The sequence below is a fragment of the Oncorhynchus nerka genome, linkage group LG24 (genome assembly GCF_034236695.1).
Source record: "Oncorhynchus nerka isolate Pitt River linkage group LG24, Oner_Uvic_2.0, whole genome shotgun sequence".
Taxonomy (NCBI): Eukaryota; Metazoa; Chordata; class Actinopteri; order Salmoniformes; family Salmonidae; genus Oncorhynchus; species Oncorhynchus nerka.
In genome coordinates, this window is record NC_088419.1 from 51736575 (window position 1) to 51763646 (window position 27072).

General features: G+C 43.1%; 1 protein-coding gene across 1 annotated transcript in view; it reads right to left on the reverse strand.

The window, feature by feature from the left end:
- The window catches only part of LOC115108117 (nuclear factor I/A), a 179016-nt gene that overhangs the window by 129448 nt on the left and 22496 nt on the right, over positions 1-27072 (reverse strand). Inside the window, 1 exon segment of the mRNA XM_029632097.2 lies at positions 1381-1909. Coding sequence (XP_029487957.2) covers positions 1381-1909 — 529 coding nt within the window.

Consider the following 27072-nt stretch of genomic DNA (forward strand, 5'->3'; position numbering starts at 1 on the left):
AGCGCAGGTCCTAATCCAGGCACTTGTCATCTCCCGTCTGGATTACTGCAACTCGCTGTTGGCTGGGCTCCCTGCCTGTGCCATTAAACCCCTACAACTCATCCAGAACGCCGCAGCCCGTCTGGTGTTCAACCTTCCCAAGTTCTCTCACGTCACCCCGCTCCTCCGCAGGAAAGGAAGACCCAGAGTTACCTCTGCTACAGAGGATAAGGTCATTAGAGTTACCAGCCTCAGAAAATGCAGCCCAAATAAATACTTCAGAGTTCAAGTAACAGACACATCTCAACATCAACTGTTCAGAGGAAACTACGTAAATCAGGCCTTTATCGTCGAATTGCTGCAAAGAAACCACTACTAAAGGACACCAATGAGAAGAAGAGACTTGCTTGGGTCAAGAAACAGGAGCAATGGACATTAGACCGGTGAAAATCTGTCCTTTGGTCTGATGAGTCCAAATTTGAGATTTTTGGTTCCAACCTCCGTGTCTTTCTGAGATGCAGAGTAGGTGAACGGATTATTTCTGCATGTGCGGTTCCCACTGTGAAGCATGGAGGAGGTGTGATGGTGCTTTGCTGGTGACAGGGTCTGTGATTTATTTCGAATTGAAGGCACACTTAACCAGCATGGCAACCGCAGCATTCTGCAGCGATACGCCATCCCATCTGGTTTGCGCTTAGTGGGAATATAATTTGTTTTTCAACAGAACAATGACCCAACACATCTCCAGACTGTGTAAAAGGGCTATTTAACCCTCAGATGACCTGGCCTCCACAATCACCCGATCTCAACCCAATTGAGATGGTTTGGGATGAGTTGGACTGCAGAGTGAAGGAAAAGCAGCCAGTAAGTGCTCACCATATGTGGGAACTCCTTCAAGACTGTTGGAGAAGCATTCCAGGTGAAGCTGGTTGAGAGAATGCAAAGAGTGTGCGAAGCTGTCATCAAGGCAAAGGGTGGCTACTTTGAAGGCTCTAAAATATCAAATATATTTTGTTTTGTTTTACACTTTTTTGGTTACTACATGGTTACTACATGGTTACTACATGATTCCATGTGTTATTTCATAGTTTTAATGTCTTCACTATTGTTCTACAATGTAGAAAATAGTCCAAATAAAGAGAAACCCTTGAATGAGTAGGTGTGTCCAAACTTTTGACTGGTACTGTATATACAGTACATTGGCATGCGCTCAGTGACAAGATGCAAACTTGACCCTTGAAACCCATCCGGGTGTTTTTGTCTTTTAATTCACTGTACAACATTATCCCACATTCCATGTCCTATCACTAAGCAGAGTGAGGTCAACATTTATGTGACTCCAATTTTAAACAAATATTGACGTGCTTATAGAGAGTTGAGAAACAAAAAGAGGGACTTTACCTGCGTGCACAAAGTAGGCCAAGTAGAGGTCGAGCTCCTTCACAGAAACTCCAATGTGATGAGGCTGCACACACAGCCCTGGGTTCGAGCACTGTGGGGACTTTACCAGCCTTTCGCCATCAGTACTTTCGAGGGGAATACCTTTGAATAAAATGACCATGACCAGGTCCAACCTCCAGACTTTGTCTGCCTGACGCAGGCAGTCGATCCTCCTCATCTTACCCTTCTGGTCAGGGTTGGACAGCACGCAGCACGGGGGCTTCTTCCCGGTGACGGTGAGCACAAAATCCTCCCGGAACTCAGGCCGGATGTCCTTGCGGAGCTTGGCCAGAAGGCGCGATGCCCACTTCTGCTTGACCTCGGGCTTCTCGCTGAGCAGCTCGTCCTTCACTGCGCGCTCCTCTTCCTTAGACATGCGCTTCTCGTGCTTCTTGAAGTACTTTCTCTTGCGGGCCTGCAGGTTGAACCATGTGTAGGCAAACGCTCGCACGTGGGGCAGCAGAGCTTCGATGAAAGGATGGAATTCATCCTGTGGTAAAGAGGAACACAGGGGGGTGATGAATGATTTGGTGGCAACACATTGATAGTACAACACTTTTTGTGGAAACAAAGTACAGAATCCATCAAAATAAAAAGACCAAAAGCGGTCATTACAATTAATCTTGTGAAATCAGACGTGCCTTCAGTAAACACTCATCAACTCATTTGAAATACTCGGCAATCAAGGAATTGCACAGAAGAACATACAGTACTACTATTAGATCAAATATCATTCCAGGCGGGACTTTTCAGAGAACAAACATTGTCCATTTCAGAGTAATATGCACTGTCCGACACATTTATATTTATGAGTATTTATGTCATTTTTATTTGCAGCACTTGGGCCCGTGCCATTAGCATTAGCAGAGCGGGCTAATGGCGGAGTTTCTCTAGGCCGTACGGAGGGAGCAGTGTGAAATAAGGCCTGTCTAGGCCGTACGGAGGGAGCAGTGTGAAATAAGGCCTGTCTAGGCCGTACGGAGGGAGCAGTGTGAAATAAGGCCTGTCTAGGCCGTACGGAGGGAGCAGTGTGAAATAAGGCCTGTCTAGGCCGTACGGAGGGAGCAGTGTGAAATAAGGCCTGTCTAGGCCGTACGGAGGGAGCAGTGTGAAATAAGGCCTGTCTAGGCCGTACGGAGGGAGCAGTGTGAAATAAGGCCTGTCTAGGCCGTACGGAGGGAGCAGTGTGAAATAAGGCCTGTCTAGGCCGTGTCTTGGCTCTTTGGCAAGAATGTGGGTCTGTGGGGGTCTGCCAGAGAGGACAGAGAAAAAAGCAACAGCCGAGCGGGAAAGCTGAAAGTCTATTTTTAACTGTTTGCCATGCAAACATATAATATACGTGCGCACACACACACACAAAGAGACACACACACACATGCATGCAATATGTACAGGCACAAACGTTTCCCTCTGAAACGGTTCCAAGACTGGTATATTCTGTGGGCTTTCACCAGGGACAGCTCCCTGTACAGCTATTACAGCAAGAATGTGGATAGATGGCATGTTGTGGATCAGTCCCAATTTTGGTTGGTTACACCTGCTACTAGCAGTCACACACTGGAGCTTTCGCCTGAGAATCTGCTCCCTCTCATAATCTGGCCTGAAACAGGCAGTGGAAATGTTACAGCACGACACTACAGCTAAACGAAGCAACGCCAACGGGACAAGGCAAAATCAACCTCAGAACAACACTTTCCTATTTAAACTAGTCTCGCATCTGAAAACTCACTCGAATATTTTTGAGGGACAAAGACATTTCCATGGATTAATGACCACTGCCATTAAATCTATTGAACCGTTAGTCTGTACCCATTTTACGGACATTTTCAATAATTACAGTATATAAAAAGAACCCAGAACAGAGTTACCAAAGAGATGAAAGGTGCCTACTCCTTTAAAATACCTGGTTGTAAAAAAAAACGTGAATATGTACTAAAAGCGTTTATAACCAAATGAGATAATAAAATCTTTGCCTTTTATATAAAACAAATACCTCAGGGCATACGGATACAACATTTGAACTAAAACTGGTAAGTGTGCCAAATCCAAATACTCAGCTTCAATTTTGTACAAGTGTGTCACACTAGATCATGCTATAAAACAGTATGCTACATTAAGCACCAGAGCAGATATGCAGCTCTTCTAGGCCGAGTGTTTACACGCGTATATACAGTGAGTAGAGTACAAAGTTTGTCTGGACTGTGTCCTACAGAGGGCAAGCTAGGCTAGGCACAGAACTAACAGTTATATTTTAAAAAGCACCAATCAAATCCAATCAAATGAAATAAACAATGACAAACCACCACTCCAATTTGCAATTTTACAACAGGGACGTATTTTAATTTCCCAAACACTCTCAGTAGAGATTGGCAGTGATGTAGTGACTGGTCGGAGTACAAGGAGACATGTTTCTGATATGAGGCCCATTTGGAGACCCAGGGCGGGCCTTGGCTTCACCTCAGGCCATCTTACCACCCCGGCCACGCAAAATCTACTCAACTATTCAGAGATAAAAGAACGCTGAACAAATCTTGACACGTGCGGAAACCTCTGACTGGCATGTGGTCACTAATATATGTACTAACACAAGTTTGCGAGCACAAACGCAGGAATAATCATCTAGAATACAGAGCTGAATTCAAATATAATACAACCAAATACAATGACGCCACACTATTCCTCGAATTTCAAAAATACTTTCACGCCCTTGCCTCATAGGCATGGAAATTGTATTGTTTGAGCTTGGGTAAAATCCAGTAAATGGCTTCTCCAACTGCCTTCTCCGACACTCGGAGTAACTTCAGCCAATGTGCTATGAAATATCACTCCTCAATGGCTGACGTTATGCATTGTTATTTGTGGTTTCTGTATATAATATAGTTCTCTCCTGTCTCCGGGCCATTTGAACAATACCTGCATAGTCTATATTTGTTTTTTTTTGCTTCTTCACAACATTAATGACACACACACACACACACACAAAACGTACACGTGACACAACTATATTATGTAGGCCACATTTCAATATATATCATCCATTGCAATTCCATTAACAAAACCCTATAAAATAGTATATCCACTACTAAAAGCGTGTCAGGAGAATTGTTAAGTACGAAACCTCCAGCTGTGAAGTTTGTTTTAATTTTCTGTACACCTTGGTGACAAATCTAATGTTTACAAAGAACAGGCCTGTAGCAACAACTCATGAATAACTGTAATTTAGAAAAGCAATGTTGGTAATCTCCTCCTATTGACACCCACGCTACCCCACACCACAACACAGAGGCAATTATGACAGTGTGTCGACCGAGTTTACTCTTGCCTCTCTTCCTGCCCACAACAGTAAACGTACTTAAACAGAGCGGACGTCTCACCATTGTTAATCAAATTGGAGCAATTTCCACAAAAGGCATATCTTCCTGCTTTTACAAAGTTGCAGCGGACTCAAACAGCCGTAAGGGGCATGTGTACTTGTAAGTGTTTTCACAAACCCATGCAATGTGCACAACTGTTTCATTCCCTGCATCTCCTCCACCACGACACAAAACGATACCATGTGCCTCAAAGACAAGATGCAAAGGCAAATTCGGGGAATTATCAATATTTTTCACATGAATGCACAAAGAATGCAAATGTTCAATTTTCAATTCTAGGTTACATATTCTATCCTTTGCAGTGAACAAAACATATGGAAGTTATTTAGGCTTGCCTGTCTTGTACAGGATCCCCCTCCTCCCCCCCAAAAAGCCAAATATAATTGAATCAATCGAAAGCCTTTGATTATGGAGCGATCTTGACTTAAAAGATTTTAGACTTGATGAAACAGTTTTTGCCCTAACTGAATGGATAAGAGGGTAACACACACACACACAAAGTATCTTTGTATATCATTCAACTCTGAATACTTATACTTAATTAGCCAATTAGTGCAGATTCTGCTTTATACAGTTGAGATTAATTGTATTGCATGTGAATTCACAGTCTCATTTTAAGAAATTAAAAAAACATATCCAGGCAAAATTTGTATTAATTAATATTTTACATACTCAAGCGAGCCATTTCTCTAAATGTCCCTTCTCAAGTTTGTGTCCAACTAATATCAGGTTTCAGTTCTCCTTTAGGCCCATTTCGGTCTTGCCTCAAAGATGCACTGTACATTCTTATAAAATAATTCTAGATAAATATTCAGGACTTATTAGTTATGCTTGGCACTAGAGGTATTGGAGCAGTATTGGTTTTGAAATGGTCTTCCATTGTAAAGGTTGGCAAGTCCAGGAGGAGAACCCATCATTGATATCAAGTCAGGTGTTTGTCATTTACATACATTTATAACCAATAACGTGGTCATGGTGACAAAATGTTTGGGGGGGAAAGTATATCCCAAAAATAAAAATAAAAATATTTGAAAACATGAAATCAACTTAGGTAAAAATCATAATCTTATTTTAAGATAATTTAAAACATAAATTGTGTTGATCGTTAAATACAACTGACATGAGACGAGGCCAATATGCCTTGGTGGTCAATAATAAATCAATTTCAAAAACAAATACATCTTGTCAAATCTTAAACAAACCCAAAACTGTATCATGATACATTTGATACATAATTTTAAAAATACATTTTAGGTAAGCCGATAATGGATTTAAACACCAACCACCTGGATATGCAACTGACAATTTAACAAGCTATTCAACCTATGTAACGTTCCCACCTCCCACCTTTTGATTAGGCCTACAAAACACCATATTTCGGGTAATCAAACTCGAACAAGAATCAAATCCGAGAAAACCTAACAATCTTCGGGAGCAGAAAGTTTTTAGTAAGTCTAAAAGATAATCTTAGTTATTGAGCATGCTACATGTCAGTCATAGCCCTAGTGCGCAAAAAACACACACACACAAAAACATGATCCATCGAATATAACAGTAGCCTTGAAACGTGTAATGTCCTAACTTGTGCTTTCCCGGTGCACATTGATCATGACAAAGTTCAATGCCCGAGAGTGGCGGCGACTCGATTCAGTGGAAGAGGTGTAAAGACACACAGCAACATTTTAAATTCATAAAAGTTACTGCTGCCAAAGAACAAGCTAAAAATCGAACGCTTACAACACTGATTCTAAGTTTGAAACTTTTGGGATGCAAGTTAGACCCAGCAAAATGCAGCCTTTTAAATATCGCGTTTTAGCAGTAATCAATACAAAGTGACAATTGCATGCATGTTAATGACTCCCAAGTGCAGAGACTTAGAGGAAGCCGTCCAGGGGAGCGTTGGAAAATGATGTTGCCACCTTTTGTAAAAATACATTGTGTGCATTCATTCATATCAAATATGTGGGAAGACGATAACGTGCACATGCAACTTATAGGAAAGGCCATCTTCATTTTAGGATTGGAACTCAAAAAGTAGTCCACGTAAAAGCGCGCTCGACATCGATATAGGTCTAATATGAACTAAAATAGACATGCATATATATGTGTACATATGTAGGAGATATAGACGCCATCCGCCATGTGTTACTTAGTTCAGATGGCTCTGACAAACCAGGAATGCTACTGCACACAGTTTGTCTTGAGCAACGTCAGTCCATTTCGCCATGTCCCTGAGGAAGAAAGCATAAATGCAACACAACTGGTTAAAGACAGACGAAAGGCTCACTTACCTGTGTTAGGCATAGCGGAGAATACATATCTGTTGTATCTAATCTTGGATGTGGAGGGTGTATGTATGTGTGTGTGTTTGGGTTACACGAACGGGTCTGCGTGTTTATGTGTGTGATGGTGTGTGAGTGAGTGTGTGTGTATGTGTGAATTATGTGTGGGTGTGTGTCCGTGTTTGCCCGTGTATGCGTGATGGCTGTGTCCGTGATGGCTGTGTCCGTGATGGCTGTGTCCGTGATGGCTGTGTCCGTGTTTTGAAAATAAAGAAAAAAGGGAGAGACAGAAGGGAGAGAGAGGGGAAAAAATAAAGCCTGCTTCTTGCTTTCACATTTCCAACTCTGCGAACTGCAACCAACGCTTCACCACCCCATAGAGCTGAACTTTAACCCCGCCTCGAGTTACACTGCTTCCACTTTCCGCACGCATCTATTGTACAGTGCAGTAAAAGCCGTAGAGCAGTCTCTTCGTTGGATAACCCAAAACTTTCACCAGAGGCATATTCAACAATAAAATAAAAGTCCAAAGGCAGACTGGCTGCAGCGGAGAGGTTAAAAATCACGGGAAATAGGAAGAAAATAAGTCATCTTCGGACAGTGCTAATCTTGTTCTCATACTAATACCATTACAAAAAAAATGCTGATTGTCAGACGTTCGTTCTTCTGAACTCGATATGAGTTCTCCCATTCACTCCGGTTTCTCGAAGAGACAAAACAAAGCTCGCAACAACCGAAAGCATTGAAGGCATGTGGTGCGGCTGGCTTCACGGTGGAGCGAACTCCGAAATGAGTCTGTCGGATTTACGAACAAGGAGGGTGCGGTAGTTAATGAAGGTGATAATATCCCAGAACACCCAAACAATTGCTTGTCGCTGAAGCCCGACAGCTGGTTTCCGTTTAGAAAATTATCTCTAACAGCAGACGATAAAGTGAATCCGTGTTGCGTCTGTCCTGTCTACGGCGACAGGAGCCACAACCGCCTGCACCGAGTTCCATACAGATACATACAGTTCACTTTTGTCCACAGTGCCTGAAGGACAAACTCTTGTACTCCCCTCTCAGCATAGCTCCCAAAGTATACACGGTTTAAGGGAAGTAATAAGACCAACATAAATGCAATGAACATGTAGGACAGAAATATATCATATATATATATTTAAATTTTCAAATTATAGTCTGCCTTATCCTGTCTACTTGAGCCCATTAGCCCCGGAATGAAATGGGTTTTCAAACAACGCAAACCTATCAATTTCAATCAAGAGCAGAGCTCGCGCAAAACTGCCACACCAACACTGCTAAATACATGTTCTTATATGATGTTTAACGCAAATTAGACAGCGTATGGCGGTGAAGAGTGAGCTCAAGAGATCACCACGCACTATATAAGGGATATACCGCCCCTTTTGAACAAATGCTTAACTTTTAAATTCGTCGGACAAAGTAACAGGCTGTTGGGTATTCCATATTATTTTTCGACACCTATCCATATTTACAACAAGTTACAATTAGAAATATTTGTATTATTATACATTGTTATTATGAAGCTATCACTAGGCTTTTAGCCTATTGGCATTGGTGTATTGTTATTGCGGATGATAATTGACATACATTACATGCAAATCAATGCATGACCTATCTATCTGTTCATGGCATACGAGCCAATTTATGTCCATTTGCACAACACGTTTCATATGAGGGGTGGAACAACGAGAGCAGAATCTTAACAATTCAATGAAGTGCATTCAACTTTACATAACCCAAAACCAAGTATCTCCCCAGATAATTATATAATATAAACGAGCGAGGGCCATTCGACAGACAAGATTACCAATCATTTTCCTAACTCACATGTCATTATGTAAGCATGATCACGGTGCCCTCCTAACACCGACAGGCCTATTATCCAAAACCAAAGCATCGTGCAACTCCAGCATTTTACGCACGCTCTACCGATCACTGTATACTTGAAACGTAATGCATTGAGTTTCAATCATTACCGTCTAGACAAAGAATTCAAATTAAATATCACGTGGACAAAACCTCCCCAAAAAGCCTCAAACAAAAGGTATACTTGGCAATAGTGAAAACTACATGCGTAAAGCATGCGTAATAACTTCGGTATAGCGCCTATATCAAATGACTGAGCAACATTTTACAAAATGTCATACTCCTAAATTAGGCTACTATTGTTTTATAGCCTATACATCTCAAACGCCCAAGGTTAGCATTGGTAGCCTTTTTGGTGCTTCACCTGCCCTTGCAGACAAGTAAGGGTTAATATTAATTGAAATAATGGCAATAAAGACACACCCATTTAGTGGTTTAAACAAAAGTAAAACCTATACACTTAAACACATTTAAACAGGACTTGCCTATAGCATAATTAGCCTACAGTACGCCTGGAGGCGTCCAACATTGGTGTGACTTAGTATTTTGACGGATTTCTGTTCAAATATCAGATTGGCCCGACATGAGTCACCCACACACTCTTGGTCCACTGATTCTGTATGGGTTGCTCGAATTTGTTTTCAGTGAACAACTTCTGGCCAGAGGGAGAAGTCAGTTGGGCGCCCTCTAGGAAATGGCCAGGGAAGCGACCACAAGTGGAGTGTGTGGTTCTGCTACGCAGCTACATCTGACCACTATACACACACACACCTGCACCAAGACAGCGAGATTCAGCAACACCAGATGCATGCTTCTTCACAGTCTAAAGTTTCATTGACATACCTTCAAGGCTAAAGGTGGACTTGCAACTGCTTTCGCTACTAGGTTATAGTTATTACAGCATAGCCTAATAATATAATATTGTAGCATAGGCTGCTTGAATTCCTGAAAGCACTCACAACGAATGGGACAATCGTTAACCTATACCCAACTGAAGTGATTATTCACTATATGGACTATAGATCATGTGTTGCTCAACATTGTAAATAAAATGTTGCTCAAGTAATTTGAATAATTGTCTAGGAGTAAATACAAGCCACACGCTATTGCGCAACTCAATAAGAGGCCGGAATAGGGAAAATGGTCTACCCATATAGTTCATGTGCTTGGCCGGACAATACATTCAGGAGACGTGCACTGTATTTTCTCATGTTGCAGCGCATAGAACCTCTATTGAGAATAGGGCAATAGGCTAACTTGCTATCGGTATTTGGCCAGCCTTCCGGTATCCATGTCCTCCGTGCAATGCTAGAGCTCCGTCCTCTGATTGGACTAAACTCCAGGATTTGAAGCCCAGCATCCATCTTATTGGACAAAACTCATGTCACAAGGATTTAGTCGAGAAAGCGTTTTTCTGCAATCGCTCGTTTACTCTGCAGAACAACTAGTTACCACATAATGAAACAATGCTTTTCTCAATCTGGTCACTACGATGCCCTTTTGTCAGAAGGCAACTCGGAGAATGCAGGCTCTGTTCTGTTTTGTTTCAATACCAAAATTATTTGGCGATAAAGATATCCGCATTGGCATACCTCGCTGGCAAAAGAGATCCGATTGATACGGACTATTCTCAAATCCCTATACAAAAGCCAAGACCGACATTTTAGGCTACATTTTAACCTGTGTACAGGTCATACACGCCACATGCACATGTCTATAATTTATCAGGGTAAAAAGAGATGGTAAGAGGTGTTTGCACGTACCATTGCAATGTAACGTGTTACGTGAGAAACTTTAGACTGATGAGACGAAGTGCTTCATTTTCAGCCACCTTTTGTTGTAGTCTTATGTTTAATTCAAAAGGTATTAACTTGCTGCCGTTGTGTGCATTTTACACCGAAGAAATACAGTATGATAAAGCACAAGGGGAAACGGTTCTTGTATTAATCCCAATAAGAAAAATATATAGCAGTGAGCCTTCTTTACTCCTTGATATTTGACTGCGGTCCAAGCTTGGCAAAGCTGACTGACTCGCGACACACACTCTGCCTATCTCAGCTTGGTTTGTTAGACTTTGTGCAGAAGTTGCAATCGATTGAGCGAGTCCCACTTTTTTTAAATTTCCGCAATCGCTTTGCATAGTAACCACGCAGGACACGGGCGGCAACAGAACGCCACTTCTCACTCACCATGTCCTCCCCTCGAGGAGTCACATACTGGCAAACGAGCCGGAGTCGCGTGCCAGTCAGACCACACAGTCTGCGTTTAGCTCCCGCATGGAAAACCTACATTTTTTTCACCTATATATTGCTGCATACCGCACTCTCTCAGCCCTTCCTATACGTTTACGGCGCGCATGGGACAGAGGGAGGAACGCCGCGGCGCCTATTGCGATCGAAAAACCGTAGCCTTTTGGTACTAGTCTAGTGCATTATTGCTGCTTAAACCTTTAGCACCAGAGCATTGTTGCAATGCTGGACATCTAAGCAATATTATACTATTACAATGAGGATCTGCGAACTCCACTGAAGGTGCACGTTTATGGCTGGTCGGCAAAAATGAACACCAAATCTTTTCAGCGGATTTTCTACTGCGTCCCCATGGAGATATCGTAAAAGGTCAACCATAGTGTACGGAGGGGTCGTATTGATTTAGAAGGCATGCATCATCATGTCATAAAATATTCGTATTGAACGCTTCTTACATTCTATCTGTGAATAAAGTGGGACTGTATTGTTAGGCTATATTCGATGTATACGTGTTCATACAGGATTGAACCGTTGGTGAGGTGTATTTATTCCCGTGTTGATTTTGCCCTTGCGGTTGACTGCAGTTATATATATTGCGCGAAAGAGTATTCTGAAACTGTAGCCCATAGAGCTGATATTCTGTAGGTGAGCTATACATTTGACATTGGACATGACACGAAGTGGTGGTGTTGATTATTTCCTCAAATAGCCAAATAAACTCCATTTCTAAACGACAATGATGGTGTTTGCTTGTTATAGGTTATATGAAGTAGCCTGTTTGCGCGACCAGAGGTGACATTCCATGCAAATCCAACGAGTGTCCCTCTGAGGTCAAAGCCTACTATTGAAGAACATTATTTTGAGAAATGAGGGGCGATTGTTCCCACGGATGCTGACTCGTGTATGTCAAAACGCATGTTGTGTATTGGGACGTGCTTGAACATAGTCCAGCCTACACTATAACCTTCTGTAACGCTGATTTCAATGAGGCAGGCTCGAACGGCACGTAAATCCTCCGTTTTCACATTCGGTATCCTACTATTGAAGTCGCCTATAGCTTATATTAACATGCATGTTTGATATTTTCGCAATAAAAATCATGACCACATCTTCATGCCCAATTATGTTCCATAAATCGTCCTAAGCCAACTGCCTAATTTTCCAAATGACTTCTTAATGGTCAATTGCAGACCTACAAGCAATGTTTGGTAAGGGTCAATTCCCTATCGTACTTGATCAAGTTCCATTTCAGGACCAACTAATGAATGCAGTTGTGTAGGTGGGAACCACCTGCCTCTTCAGTCTTGAATTCAAAGTGTAAAAAAAAAAAAATCTGGTCCCACGAAAAACAAAAAAGACAAGCAGCCCAACATAGGCCTACAATGTAAACTCAGATATTGAGCATCTAATCAAATCCAGACAAGTTTTTATTTAATAATATAATTTTAAACATTTTTGGAAATTAAAACATGTTTGTCGCTGATTGACACGGTGTGACGTCATCGTTAAGCGTTTTCTCCTGGCTCAGAGGGTATATATCCTGTTATGGTGCAAGTTGTGCGCCTGCACCCAACAATCATACAGGTTCGCATGAAGTGTCAAAACGGCCACTACTTTTAGTGTCGCTATTCGCCACAGAGGAACGTTCACTGGTTACACTGCACTTTTGCCACTTCTCATCTTACAACAGCCATGTCATATTTGTCATAAGAACACTAGAATCGTTCAATCAAAGTGACTATCAAGTTAAGTATAACTGATTCAGTAAATTATTTTTATTTTTTGGCTAATAAGCATACGTTACATTTTAGACTTCAAACGAGATCTCCTGTTAAATCAAAGTCAGGCTGAATGTTAAGGTGCCCTGAAAAAAATAATCCATCAACTGAATGCCAATATTAATTGTGTTTTTACTCAAGTTTGATATTGTGTGCTCGAAACTGTCTCATTTAAATCACATTATTGATTTCAGATACAACTGAGAAATTACCAACTTGGCAACGTTGTCAAACGTTCCGCAAAGAGTTCACAATACATCTGAGTTGTATGCACGGACTGGACAAGGATTGGGTGGCTCACAAACAGCGTTGAAGGGTGCGCGGGTATGCTTTAGGCCTATCCACAATTCTCAATACTTACAGTCACATATATTTTGAAGTCACATATAACGTGGTTTATGTAAACTATTAATTAACCTACCGCAAAAAAATCAAGCGGAAGGGTCGGGTGCTGTAAAGGCAAAGTTATGCGTAAATGTATAATTCATATACATGTATTCTACTTCCAAATCAAACCAGTGCAATGAGCATATCATGCTTTGCATTGCTACTTGTTTTATCTGGTAAGATCGATCCAGTTCTTAACAAAAACCCGTTGACATGGTGGCTCGAGACGCCTTTATAGTATTTTCTGCCAAGTTCTGCACACAAAAATGCCCAAAGCCCCAGCAACCATGCCAGGGCTGCCAATATACTGTACTATGCCCAAGCAAGAAGCGGCAGGGGGCTGTGCGCAGTTACAACATCTTATGAATAGCAAATACTGGAACGATCAAGTCGAATATGTAAATAGGTTTTCAAGCTTATTAGACATCGGAACTTTAAAGGATGAGTTGGAACGCCACAAAACTACATTATGGTCTATGGAGTCTGTACTGCCCCTCTCTCCGAAAGCTTCTGCGAGTGCAAGGTAAAGCAAGTTTGGAGGATCATAAACTAAGATACATCAAAGGTGATTACAGGGCTATTCTTGAAGTGAAATATTGCAAGTCATTTGACTGTCATATGCGAGTTTGCGAATACAGATTAAAGAGGAAGAAGTGCCTACACATATGTATGTAGCCTACCCATTGTCACCAACATTGTCGGCAACTGTCCGATGTGGGCTACCAGAACAGTTATGTTCGGAGCTCCGAACATTTGTTCTGAAATCTATCTGTTCTGAAAAGGATATCACAAGAGAGTGGGTGCGAACTTGAATAGATACAGTATATAAAGAGTCGTTGGCCATTTCAAAACTGGCAGATCAATCCAACCAAGCATGTGACTTAACTTGATCCAGCGTTGATTCAAATAGTTCATGATCTTCGTAATAAGCATGTTTTTTTGTTGTAGTTTGCGTTACTGTGTTGGAACAGTGCAGTAAAAGTTAAGTGGTCCTAGGCGATTCTCCATGACACTATTTCTCGAAGAATAACTCATGACTGAAACACATTGACACTGCCCCAAAATCACGACATAAAATAGATTTGGAAAAACTTGTCTTCGTTCAATGCTGGAAAAGTATTGATGTAGGATATGTATCACCTTCTTCCGTACGTACAAGAAACCACCGTTTCTCTAAGTTTGTAAACGACAGGGATGAGAATGCACAATAGATTTATATAAAGGAGGTGTGAAAATCTAAACTTGACGGTTTCAACACAAACATTTAAAAAATACGTTTGACCACCTGCTGCAAACGCGTCACTGAAAGATAAACGTTACGCTAAATGGCGATTAGACTGTTTGTTGTTGTTGTGTGATGGACATTACAGACAAATCTAACCTTAAATCACCCATGGCGGGCAAGACAAACACCGTATCCATCTTCACAACTTTAGGCTAAATCAGTAAATATAAATTCTGCTTTGATGTAAAGGTACACCACTCATACTGCTTACACACACACAGCTATAAATGGAAATAATTCATTTGGATGGATTATGTGCAAAAATGAAATCCATAATCTTAAAATCTGTGAATCTGTGAATAAAGGTGTCTAGAATTGAAAAATAGGCCTGCGGAAAACATGGAAACAAAAACACCAAAGTAAATGTTAGGTCTATAACACAACGATAAATGTCGCTAAAGCCTATTTTCTTAGAATAAAACATGATACTAAGGTAATCATCTCATGAAAGTTCAGATTCCAACATGAGAAAATCATAATCATTTCCCAGATATGGAAATGAAAAAACGTCAAGAAATTTAAAAAATAAAATAAAAACTGCTGAACCAAGTGTCTGGGCAACTAGTCGGCTATAATACATGCAGTTTACTATGCTAGAGGTATTCTGTCATTTAAGAAGTCGTCATTGTTTTTTTCATTCGGTTTATAGTTTTTCATCAATTGTGAAGCTGCCAAATTTACAGGCGGTGACGGCATAAATAGTGGTGTGGATTGGTCGTTCAGCATGACAGTAGAAAGGATGATTGTAGAAGTCTTGAAATGTCATTGACATGAACTGAAATTATAGCAATATAAGTAAAAAAGGATACAGCTGACAGGATAATCTAATAACGAAATTAAAGTGTTTGGTTGATTTATGGAGCTATTGATTTAATTTCTATTAGTCAGAATTGATGACGTATTAATTAAACATGCCTACATTCAACAAATATTTTGAAAAGCATTAAGTCAAATAACTATTTATTTGTTAATACAAATATAATTTGTAAACTACTAATATCAAGAAAAGCATGTTAGTGTTAAGGTTTTTAATGACAGCGGGATTGTTTTTCTCTTATTTGAATGCCAAAGATGAGTCGTTCACAAATGTAAATATCTGTCGGTGCCTACTTCAAATGAATTCCCTCCGCACATTAAAGCAGGTCGACACGCCATCTAGTGGGTCCTGATCGAAACTACATGTTCTGAAGTCCTATCAGTTAGACACAACAGCACTGAAATATATTACTGTAGTTTCAAACCGGTATGGGTCATCTATGCACGTTTAATTTACGAACAGATTTGGCCCCAAAACAGTGTCGATAGATGTGCTCATGATATAAGTACTCAACAACTCATATTGTTGACGCTGTAGGGCATGCTATGACATAAAATAATATATCGAAAATAGGACCTCATAAAAGTAGGATACATGTGGAAAAATAACACTCCCAATGCCTCTATCAATTCAACTGTCTGAATATTCAATGCATTAATTAAGCATAAATGGGGGAGGGAGGGGGGGCTGATATTATTTTAGAAAAATGTGCTTTAACAAATGTGCTCTTCCTCGTAATGGATTTAATTCTTAAAACATTGTGATATAATTTTTAACTGAATATATGTATATTTGAAGCTAACCTCTGTCTGGATGAAGTCAAATAAATAATACATTCACACAAATATAATGATAAAAATAGACAAATAGACCAAAAAAACAATTCACTACTTTCGGGATGTGAACTTCTTTTCCTGTTATTCTCTCAAATATATTAGTTACATTAAAAATAAAATAAAAAGTTTAACAATAACCCTATAATACCGTTTTTGATAGCAATGATTATTAATAGTTTACTATTATTCAATGCAAACATTACATTATAGGCTGAAAATAAACTAAAAAGATTAAATAAAATTGCTTTGAAAATATATGTCTTAAATTCTAAAGAGGTCTTCATATGAATGAATTCGATTAGTCGATTTTCGATACCATCTATTATTCACAAGCAACGTTCAATTTTTAAGACCTTTGGTTGATATAAGGTGGTCTGGCTGTAAATATGATCTTGACGAGAATAACGTACCCGCTAAACTGCAACCCACGTAATGGTGCACTGAATGCCTGAGAAACGCGCGGTTCCACTCCTCTTGACAATTCACACTTTTACCACAAGGGGGAGGTATTTCAATGTTCAATCTCCAACATTACAATTCAGAGGCAAGGAGGACTTTTCTTGTGCCACCAGAAAGCTATCTCCACCACTCAACAGTGAGCTGACAGACTATTTATTCATGAGATCATGCAAATTCTAGGAAAACATATTTTACTCAACTATTACATTGAAAACATTACAAGTGTTTTCTCTTCCAGCCCTGTTGAATAAACGTTCTGTGTGTCTGTGTGTGACAAACAACTACAAAAAAACAACATGAATGTAAAAAAGCTTGTATGAACATTGCACAATGAGAGAGCGATGCTCTGTAGTCATAATTCGTTTCTGGCGCACATACAAGGCGTACTCCACACACAAAAGACCACTGCCTCAGTAAATAGAACAATACCCCCAATATGTCCACCTGGTTCACGATGGCTGTGAAATGGCACTTTTGGGGGAGTGGAGGAGTGTGTGTGTGTGTGTTAACGCTCTGAGCCCCAGGGTAATTACACTACCCTGTTCTGGAGCAGCTTGCCTCCGAGGCCCTTCCATAGCGGGGCCATATTAATAAAGGAGGAGCCACGTCTGTGGATCCCCTTACTCTCCTGTGACCCTACTGTGCCCTCTCCAGAGAAGCCGTGGCACCAGCGTACATTACCCAACGATTCAACTCAACAACCGGCATCAACACTAGATTCAAATGACACAAATGGATGGAAGGGCAATATGGACATTTTCAACCCATAATGGCACAACGAGAGAGAGAAAGAGAGACAGAGAGAAAGAAAGCGGGAGGGAAAAGGGAGGGTTACTGGGCGGTTTGGACCCTCTTGGCTCCACCTGCTGCCATTGAGCTGCCAACACTGGAGGTTGGCCAAGACCAGTCCACAGCTCAGCCTCCTCCTCCTCAGCCCACACATTCACACAGAGCGAGAGAAGGGGGGGGGGGCTCACTCCCAGATCACTCACTCATTCACCGACATCCTGTCCCAGTGCCAAAAATCTAACCATTACAAACCAATAAAAGTCATCTCTCTATCAATTAGGTATGATGAGAAAAGATGGACACCACAACAACAAAAAAGAACAGAAGAGTGCTGTGTTTACAGGCTGCACATACATCTCTAAATGGCCCAGAATGAATGAATTAAATGCTCTAAAACATTCTCAAGACAGGTAAAGTTGGTTGGAAGTGCCCTTAAAAGGATTGTGTGGATTTGGACCACGTTCTACTTGGCATTTGAAAACAAAGCCCGTTTGTCCCTCGGCGTTGGCCCATTAAAAAGAAGACCTTGTATCATCTCGGCCCGAACAAGCTGCTCCACTATTTGCTGAACGGCTGAGCAGCAGCAGCAGCAGCAGAGCCTGGGCTGGGCCTGTAGCCTGAAAGCCAAGCGCAGACCAGAGGGGTACGGTGCGGCATGCTAACAGAAGCCCTGATAAAAGGGGAAGCCAGTTGTGCTATGAAAGGAGAGGCTGGGCGAACAGATGGGCCCTGGGAAGACTCGAAACCTGCACCACTGTGTGTGGATGCGTGCGTGTGTGTGTGTGTGTGTGTGTGTGTGTGTGTGTGTGTGTGTGTGTGTGTGTGTGTGTGTGTGTGTGTGTGTGTGTGTGCAAAACACAGATAAGAGTGCCTCTGCAATGGCTTTAATGAGCTGGTCCCTTTTAAACAGAACTCCACACACTCTGGCCATTTCACTCTCCAGCTGCAGCTGTGACAGGATAAGGTAATGACAGCCAGCCGGTGCCACCTGCCTGCCACTGGCTGGCTCCTCCCTCAACACAGCGAGCAACCAGCAGTGACCACAACTACATCCGTCACGACGAAGGCTGAAACACTCCAAAACCACTACTTCATCTACTTCAATGAGGCCTCTCTCTCTGCTAAAACGCCAAAAACCACGACCTCATTTACATTTAGCCAGGCTTCTCTGATACACTGCAGAAGCCCCGGCACCTTCACGTTCCAGACAGTGATTGCCGTCATAATGGAGGTTATAGGATGTGTCAAGGTAGCGTGACCTGCAGCGGGGCTGGGCTGGACTGTAGTGGAGTCGCCAAGTATGTTTCATTTATTTCCCTCAGCCTCCGTTTGCCATTGAAATGGTCAGTCTGATTGTGCGAGTGTGGCGATACAACTTTAAATAGATTTACATTCACAGCCCTGATTGGCGGACAGGATCATCTAGACTAGAGCCTACACGATCACCCCTTCATAGTAGGAGGATACATATGTAAATAAAAGATGATTGGTCATTGGTCAGAATAATCAGATCAGATTGCGATGTCATGGGCCAAAAACTCCATCCCATTCCTACCTGAACAGGTTGATATTCCAGGCATTTTTTCTCCTAACAGCTCTTATATAAAAATGACATCATTTTCACAATTTCTGAGTGTTATTTCAACCTCAGTGTGGAAATATCATGGACAATCTCATTTTTAACAGCACTGCCCCCTTTAAAAGAGGCCTGCAGGCAAGTTTTTAACATACGCAAGCTGTTGGCATTGCCAGACATATGCTGGGTCTCGCTCACACATCTCCCCTTCCCCTCACTCCTTCTGTCTACTAGGCAGGCAGGCAGGGCCTGGGAGTAGCTGCCTGCAGCAAACTAGCATGGATGTGCCCTGCTCTTTTCACTACACTAGGGCTGGATTCAAAACAAATCCACCACAATTCAAACCATTATCACAATGACTATAAAGGATACAGGGTTTCCTGTAAGAAAAAAAAAAGTGTTGTGGCACAACGCCTGAAATTGTTTGCTGTCATTTGCCTCACGTGAGTTTGGCCGTGTACAGAAGTACTGTATTGTGGATGGCTGACGTCCAACCATGTATCTTGATATTGATAAGTACACCCAGCTCTTTACAAGACATATAGAGGCGGTTTTCAGCGCACAGATTAAATCTAGACCTGGACTAAAAAGTGTCCATTGAGCTTGCTTTATAGTTCAGGACAATGCTTTATCTGTGCCTGGAAAACTGCCCCATAAGTTGCGACTCACTGCATAGCGGAGTACGGACCTGTATGGCCTTATTGGTCTATGACATTATATAAGATGTCTCAGCTTACAGTCGACTGTAGTTGAGGGCCTTTGTGTCTGTAGCTGTGCAGTGACTTTCACTCCACAGAGAAGCTCCACTCATAGACTAGACACACACAGACACACACACACACACACACAAACAGATGTACAGACTCACAACCCCCCCCCCCCCCCACACACACACAAACAGCCCCCCAACTCAATATAAAAACATCATAAGACATCTGCCAGCTGTTCCCCCCCCAAAAAAAACAGGAGATCTGCACACACAGCTGGATGTGGAGACCATACCCTCCCTCCCACCCCCTCACTCCTCCCTCACACACACCCTCCCTCCCTCCCTTCCTTCCCTCCATGCACATCTCCCCCACAGCATGGCGGTGTAATTGTCAGGTGAATGGGATAAAATTAACTAAAAAGGGAGGATTCAGAGGCAATCCGCTAATTACAGACACTCATTATGAAGGAGAGGGAGAGAGGGAGAGAGCGAGAGAGAGCGGGAGAGAGAGAGGGAGCGAGAGAGAGAGCGGGAGAGAGAGAGAGAGAGCAGGAGAGAGAGAGAGCGGGAGAGAGCGAGAGAGAGAGAGCGGGAGAGAGAGAGAGCGAGAGAGAAAGAGAGAGAGAGAGAGCCTTTAGCAACTAACATACCCAGGTTTTTAGGACGCAGCTGGGAGAGATGAGAGAGAGGAGACAGAGAAATGGTTGGCTCGCGCTGCGCTAACCCTAGTGGCAGACACACCGGTTCAAAGATGGGCCCCACCGGCTCGCAAGTCGAAGGTAGTAATTATAAGGTACATTTTATTTGTATTTTTAGAAAGCCTCTCCCACATACTTTACTTGTGAATAGTCACTATAGCGTAAATATTTAATGCTTTTTTAATTGAAATACTACCATCCTATACTTTCAGAATGTGGGGGTAGACTGTAGACTGGGGCCTACTGTCTTTTGTACAATCATTCATTCATAACCCTTGTACAGGCGAGGTGTCTGCTGTGAGCTTTATAGCTGCACTGTAGATGGTGGCAGTAGCAGTGGTGGGACTTTCTGGCTTCTCTCCGTGGAGCGGCTTGGAGGACCCGGCTCGGGCCCCTCTCCTGGGGTGTGACTAACGTGGGGCGACAGTGCCAAGGCAGGAGAGGACAGCAGCCCTGCCAGCGAGCTCGCGCCACTCGGCTCGGTTCAAGGCCGCTTTTGTTGTGGGCCCACTATCTTCCCACAACATGTGCTTCTGTCAGGCCGGGGCTGCCCAAATCCCTTATTGAGAACCCAAATCCTCTTGATGCGCTCCCGCGCTCCCCTTTAATGTCTTAATTTTCCATACACATTTCTCTTGAGACGAGGGGAGGTGGGATTCAGAACAGATGAGTAATTCATCACTGCATTAGGTCTCTACCTTCAATGTATAGCTGCTGCTGGGAAAGCTTTGATCTTTGTGAATTCATATTCATCTTTGCTGTGCTGTGAAACTAACTTTTTCCCCATAAATAAGTAGCACATTGAATGGATTCTATTGATGAATTCATAAAAAAATAAGGTGCGCTTACATCCCCTTTTCTCCCATGAAAGGGGACTCAAAAGGGTTCCTGTTCAAATAAAATAATAATCATTACAAATGAAATAATCGTTTGAAAAAAAAAGGTCACATAAAATAAATGCTTCCAAGGAAATATCTGAAAAATAAAACAGCGAAAACTAAAGCAAACAAAGAAAATCGGAATATAAAATCGTTAACTGAAAGGAAATTTCAAGCATGTCTGAGGGGCACCTGCTCTCAAAGCAGCTCCAGTCTTGGAGTAATGTCTCCCCCTGGTGGCCATTGACTGCCAGTGCACAGCTTTGAGTTAATTAGTGACTCAATGAAACCCAGTGCATCCCAGCATCAAACAACACGGGGTTGACAACACAGGTACACACTGTTTGGGGCATAGGCCTACTTTTTTACGTCATATGTCATATATTACACGACAATTCCATAGCGACTAGACGAGAAAATGGCATTGGTATCGTCCAGTCCCCTGGACAGGCAAGCCTCTCTCTCTCAGAACTTGGCCAGGGGTTTTCACCACAAAGTCAGAGAAAAGTCAGCCCCCTCAGTCCCGGTGTAAAACCCCCCAGCTTACACTCTCCCCAGAAATTGGTTTTGAAAAGGGCAAAAAAGCGGCTGGCTCAGAGAACCAGATGTGTTTGTGGCTATGTGGAATTCTAATAAGATAGCAGACTACCAAGCTTAATCTGCCCTCCTTTCCTCTTCCTTCTATTGTTCTCCCTTTCTCAGTATCCCGTGGCCTGCTTGGAGAGGCAGAATGAACTGAACCAGCTCCCAGAGAAAGAGAAGGCAAGTCCCTATGTTTCTATAGGCCCCGGTGCTAGAAACAGTACACCGTCTCTTTCACACAGAGATATGCGTGTCAGTACTTATCCCAAATGGCGCCGTATTCCCTACATGCCCTGGTCAAAAGTAGTGCACTGGGAAGGGAATAGGGTGCCATTTGGGACAAAGCCTCAGTAACATCCTCATTCGGACCAGAGACGGCATCACTGTCACTGAACCCTGAATAAAAGAGTCTAAATGGATCACTTTCATTACAATCACAGACCCTTGAGAAGTAGGTACCGGTATACCACAGAAAAATGATCCAAAAAGGGCAATTAAGTAGTGTTTTTTTTAATTGGCACTTAATTTGTTGTGGATAGAAGAGCCAATACTAATTTCTAATGCTGAACCCGAGAGAAACACGCCACCTTGTGTTAAAAACAGTACATTGTAAAAAAGGTATAGTGCCCAGTTTCCCAAAAGCATATTCAGGCTAAATTAATCATTATAACCTTCTAGGAGCATCGTTAATTATTTGAGCTGTTTCCCAAAACCATCGTTATTAACGTTGCACTTGAAAACACTCGTAATCTAGCGCCTGCTGCAGACCACTCATAGAAAACCTAAGTGTGTTGTTAGGTTCTTTTTTGCTCTCCCGCATCACGCTAAACATAGAATATATACGCTAAACATAGAATATATACGCTAAACATAGAATCACATGGTTTATCAGCCTCCCTGTGACCGCAGGTAACTTCAGAACAAAGTTGACTACAAAAAAAGGCCACAAAGTTGTCAATGTCATTGCATTGATAAACCAGCGTCGTATAAAGAGATGCTTCAAATTAAAACCCAAATAACTGCATCAACATATAAATATAGTAGGCTATAGGCCTATTTCAATCATATTGAAATACATTTCATATTCAAATCAATTGACTTCTATTTTGCTACTTGTCAGCTAATGTCTGTAATTTGTCACAATATAGTTCATGATGTGTAGCCTAACGTGCCAAATCTTGGTTTAGTGCATTATCATAAGTATCAGAATAAGCTGCCTCAAGATGTAGCCATAGGTGATAATGTATTTATTTCTAAGAGCTGTTCCGTCGTTAGTAATGCGGAACAATTCTAATGTTAAGGTAGGATTCGAAAGGGATTATGTTGATCGGAGAGCAGAGCTGTTTTTCTTTTGATTCTATCAGCTTGGGCAGATGCCTCAAAGACGCACTTAGCGAACGTTCTCTCTGCGTGGCGTTAGGGAAAGGCGTATTCAGCCTACATTTTGGGACATTTTAGGGACGTGAAAAACACTCGAAACACTGATCCTCGGACGACCTGAACTTGTCCAATAAACGTTTGTTTTGATTGCAAAATGTTTTGTTACAGCCTGCGCTAATGAACAAGACCCTAGCCTGCCAGGTGGGGTGAGTGATGAGCATGGCAGGGGTAAAGGGCCGTAGGTACATGCCTCAGAGTGGGGATGAAGGATGCTGCAGGTAGAAGGCGGACACACACCATCACTCACTGGCCCTGCCCTCACTCCCACCCAGTGAGGGGTAGGGGAGATGCAACAGTGGAGGGCAAGTTCCTCTCCTGCTCTCAGGTGTGTGATTCTTCTACCTTCACATCGTTGCCTCCCCCCCGGGGGGCGTGATAGCTCAGGTTGGCTCAGCTGGAGACCAGGGGATGGTGGTGGAGGGCTTCAAGACCACACAGAGACGAGACGAACTAGAGAGGGGGGCCAGGCCAAGTGTTTAGATTTCTGACTCACTTTCAATACACCTCTGTCTGTCTGCCTGCCTGTCTATCTCCAAATATGTATCTTCCTATTGTTCCCTGTCTCCCTCTGGCTCTCTGTGTCAGTCTCTCCCCCTAATTCTTGGCACCACAGCATTAAATAGATGTGCCCTGGTGAGCGAGAGGGTCAGCCCTTATTTCCGCACGGCTTAATGAGAAGCACACGGCCACGGTCTGCTCAGTAACCCCCCCTACTTTCACATGCTGTCCACCACGCCGTGGGGCCGCGGGGGTTACCCCCCAAAACCTGACTGACCTAGATGATCAGCCCCGTGGGAGGGAGGCAGCGAGGTTAAGGTAGACGAATCAGATACCCACCTTAGGCACCAGGGGGATATGGTAAAGGAACTAGGCGATCTGTCTTGTTCCTTTACAGCACAAAGCTGGCTTCTCTTGCTGAGACGGTCATCGCTAATGGCAAAGAAAGCAGTACGCAGTTTTGTACAGACCCACCCACACATTCTGGCCACGTCAGTTACATTTTATGTTTACATTTTAGTCATCTAGCAGGTGGTCTTATCCAGAGTGACCTACAGGAGCAATTAGGGTTGAGTTCGAACCGGCAGCCTTTCGGTTTGGTCCAATGCTCTTAACAATTAGGTTACCAGCCGCGTTCCTGTGTCATGCTATCTTCAATGAGTGGAATTGTATCTGGTCACGATTGTTGTTCACCTGCTGTAAATATGTGTTTGTGTGTGTGGCAGGACCAAGGGGGTAGTGAGTGTGTGTGTGTGTGTGTGTGTGTGTGTGTGTGTGTGTGTGTGTGTGTGTGTGATGCAGCGCGTCTGACTAGAGCTCCATGCCCATCTGTCAGGGCCATGGTTCCATCAGTCATGCGATGGCTCCAGCCCATGGCCTCCTGCTAAAACCTCCCTGCCTCTTATTTATCCACTCAGTGTACCTGGCAGAGCCAGAGAGTTGCACTGAAGGACATGGCCACCGCCTTAAAGGTGCACTGTAGGATTTATTTGAGACTGGCCTCTAGGGGCGCACATGAGCCAAAAATAGTCTCCAAAATTTACATTTACATTTACATTTAAGTCATTTAGCAGACGCTCTTATCCAGAGCGACTTACAAATTGGAATGGACCTTACAGCACAGAAACGCGCTTCTGTGTCCCCCTTTTCAACAGGCTGACTTTGAAAACTCCAAGGTGGGTCACCATCACAGAAATACTCACGCAAGACAGAGAACACATACAAGACAGACACTTTGCCAAAGCAAACGGTCGCGGACACGTGGACATTGGCGATAGACCGGTCCTGACATGTACCGTAGACCTAACTTTATTGCATTTTTCCCCCTCACTTCTCAATGTGTGTGAGAGACTGGGTGGATCTCTCTCTCTGCTGTGTATGTTGGTCATTGCGTGTGTGTGTGTGTGTGTGTGTGTGTGTGTGTGTGTGTGTGTGTGTGTGTGCGCACGCAAGCGTGTGCGTGCACGTGGGACAGCTGCAGACTGGTGTCCCTGGGAATAGGTGCATCATGAATATTCAGGTGGAGCCTCTGGATGAAACAGCTGCCAGAAAGAGCGAGATGGAGAGCGAGACAGAGGCCGAGAGGCAGAGCGAGACAGAGGCCGAGAGGCAGAGAGAGACAGAGGCCGAGAGGCAGAGAGAGACAGAGGCCGAGAGACAGAGGCCGAGAGGCAGAGAGAGACAGAGGCCGAGAGGCAGAGCGAGACAGAGGCCGAGAGGCAGAGAGAGACAGAGGCCGAGAGGCAGAGAGAGACAGAGGCCGAGAGGCAGAGAGAGACAGACAGAGAAAGGAGTGAAAGAGAGAGAACGGAGGAGTGAGAGGGAGAGACGTGAAAAAGAAAGAGAAGGCGAGAGAGAAAAGGAGAAAAGGGGATTGAGAAAAAGAAAACAAAAAGCACGAGATAGCGAGTCACATGGCCCCAGAGAGTTGTTTAAGGCCACATCCTAGTCCTGCTGTAGGGACCGGACTATTAGGAGGAACAGCTTTGAGACAACAGAGGAGAGCCCCTACCACACAGACAACCTGGGTTCTGTTCTTTTGTTTAATTACAGCACAGGCCATGCTAACTGGAGACTTGGCAGCAGCAGGTCTAGGGACGCCCGATTGTTCACAGAGTCTCTAACAAACGAGGTAGAGACCACAGACCACAATATTTTACTGTACGACAATTAGGTACCGGGCTGTATGTAGAACCTAATCTTAGACTACGAAAGCACCACCGCTTCAGTCTCTGCTCAGACACCTGAAGTGTGGACACAGAGAACGTTAGCTTACCCTAGCAGTAATGAGAGAACTATTGAGGTTTTCACAGCATTGCAAAACACTGGACTGTCAACAACCTATATTTCAGCCTTAGTTGATGTTATATACACTGAACAAAAATATAACATTTTCTAATATTTGACTCTGAGTTACAGTTCATGAGGAAATCGGTCAATTGAAATAAATTCATTAGGGCCTAATCTATAGATTTCACATGACTGGGAATACAGATATGCTTGTTGGTCACAGATACCTTTAAAAAAAGGTAGGGCTGTGAATCCGAAAACGAGTCAGTATCTGGTGTGAGCGCCATTTGTCTCGTGCAGCGCGACACATCTCCTTCACATAGAGTTGATCAGGCTGTTGATTGTGGCCTGCGGGCTGTGCGAGGTTGCTGGACATTGGCGGGAACTGGAACACGCTGTCGTACACATCGACAGCGTGATCAGTTTCCATGCCATAACCCCACTGCCAGCATGGGGAACTCTGTTCACAACGTTGACATCAACAAACCGCTCGCCCACACAACGCTATCTGCCATCTGCCCGGTACAGTTGAAACCAGGATTCATCAATGAAGAGCACACTTCTCCAGCGTGCCAGTGACCATTGAAGGTGAACATTTGCCAACTGAAGTCAGTTACAATGCCGAATTGTAGTCAGGTCAAGACCCTGGTGGAGATGACGAGCATACAGATGAGCTTCCCTGAGACAGTTTCTGACAGTTTGTGCAGAAATTATTTGGTTGTGTAAATCCACAGTTTCATCAGATGTCCGGGTGGCTGGTCTCAGACGATCCCGCAGGTGAAGAAGCCGGATGTGGAGGTCATGGGCTGGCTTGGTTACATGGTTTGAGATTGTGAA